At 49.7% G+C, this 1,990-nt stretch overlaps 1 protein-coding gene across 1 annotated transcript in view; it reads left to right on the forward strand.

Annotated features, from left to right (window-relative positions):
- The window catches only part of patj (PATJ crumbs cell polarity complex component), an 81,234-nt gene extending 79,471 nt beyond the window's left edge, over nt 1–1,763 (forward strand). The window contains exons 37-39 of the mRNA XM_037697770.1: nt 876–979; nt 1,051–1,174; nt 1,271–1,763. Coding sequence (XP_037553698.1) covers nt 876–979; nt 1,051–1,174; nt 1,271–1,417 — 375 coding nt within the window. The 3' untranslated portion in view covers nt 1,418–1,763. The remainder of the gene's footprint in view (nt 1–875; nt 980–1,050; nt 1,175–1,270) is intronic.
- Nucleotides 1,764–1,990: the final 227 nt, after the last annotated feature.

Here is a 1,990-nt window from a genome sequence, read left to right on the forward strand (position 1 = left end):
AGCAATCACAACATCATGGCTACGTAGGAGAAGGATCCGGGTACTGACATGGCCAGCCTGCAGTCCAGATCTTTCACCTATAGAGAACATTTGGCGCATCATAAAGAGGAAGGTGCCACAAAGAAGGCCCAAGACGATTGAACAGTTAGAGGCCTGTATTAGACATGAATGGGAGAGCATTCCTATTTCTAAACTGGAGAAACTGGTCTCCTCTGTCCCCAGACGTCTGTTGAGTGTTGGAAGAAGAAGGGGGGATGCCACACAGTGGGAAAAATGGACTTGTCCCAACTTTTTTGGAATCCGGTTTGTACACGTTCCATACATGTTCATACATGTTGCATACAAGTGTGTGTAGAAACGTGTACAGCTTCAGAGTGTCATGATGAGAACTCCACAGAATGCAGAACCTGCAGTTCATGTTTTTGATTTTCCAGCGTATCGGGCCGAGCAGAACTCCTTCAGTTCGTCACGTTCAGACAGGAAGAACAACTCCTAACGTTGTTCCTGTGGTTCTTATCAGAGGGGTCCAGCAGCTGGACCGTCACCTGCGGGGAGTTTAATAGCTGCACGACGTGATGCTAATAAACTGTTATCAGGCTGCAACAGAACCACGCAGAACCTAGAGTCCCACCACAGAACAACGCTTATTATTAAAACTGTCCCATAATGCATCAGGACTCATTTAGATGATAATGTTTTTGCAGGGTTCCACACATGTTCCACATGTTACACACACATGTTCCGTACATGTTATAAGTTGTTACTTACATGTTCCACTCGTTTTCATACATGTTCTGTACAGGTTCCTCACATTCCGTACATTCCACACATAAAGAACACGTGTGTTCCACCTGTGTATGTGTTTGTGTGTGCAGGTTGTGGCCGACACCAACATCAGCGCCGTGGCCTCTCAGGTGGAGAGTCTGACCAGTGGCTCTGGACTGTCCAGCACCGACACACACACGGCTGCTGAGCCAGAGTGAGAACACGCACCGACACGCTTTGTAATGCCCCACATAGCTCGCCTGACCTTTGACCTTTGGTCCTCAGGGGTCCGCAGCCTCACAGCATCACTCTGGAGAAGGGATCAGAGGGCCTCGGCTTCAGTGTTGTCGGAGGATATGGCAGTCCACATGGAGACCTGCCCATCTACGTCAAGACCGTCTTCAGTAAGGTCTGAACCTTAACCCTGACCCAGAATGGGTCAGAACCTTATTCCTAACCCAGGATGGGTCAGAACCAGTCGTAATCGTGTGTGTGTGTGTTTCAGGGTGCGGCGGCAGTGGATGGGCGTCTGAAACGAGGCGATCAGATCCTGGCGGTGAACGGCGAGAGCCTGCAGGAGGCGACGCACGAACAGGCCGTCACCATCCTGAAGAAACAGAGAGGAAGTGTGACGCTGGACATCCTGTCCTAACAGGAACACGTCTGCACGCACACGCATGTGAACACGTGAACACATGAACCCTGCTGGGTCACACGCTTTCGCTCCAGGATTCAGGTCAACCAGGATCGTCACCTCAGAGCTTCCCAACATGCAAAAAAAATCAAAGACACTCATGCAGACTGGTCTTTTTGTCCTATCAGGTGACACCTGAGGTTAGCCCCGCCCCCTGCCGTCCTCACCTGGTGTCTCCAGCTCGTCTTCCTGACGTCTGACTTTACTTTAACCCAGTTTCTTTTTGGTTCCTCCATGTTTCAGTTCCACCTTCACTGCCTCGCGTGTCAGTGAAAACAAATGTGTCCCAGGTTCTACTGTTCCTCGTCAAAGGTCCTGCTTTTAGAACTTGATGGTTCTGACCCAACTAAAAGACTTCTGTTGTTCTGACAGACAGGAGAGACCTGTTGTTCTGGAAAACAGTTAAAGGAACCGTGTTCCACTAGTGCTCCCATCGAGTGGTTGAGCTGGAGATGACTTCTGTTGATGGTTCCACTGAGACCGTTAACATCAGACTGAGTTAAGGTTCTACCAGAACATCAGAACCTTTCC

This window comes from Nematolebias whitei, chromosome 3, assembly GCF_014905685.2.
Source record: "Nematolebias whitei isolate Nwh7 chromosome 3, NemWhi1, whole genome shotgun sequence".
Taxonomy (NCBI): domain Eukaryota; kingdom Metazoa; phylum Chordata; class Actinopteri; order Cyprinodontiformes; family Rivulidae; genus Nematolebias; species Nematolebias whitei.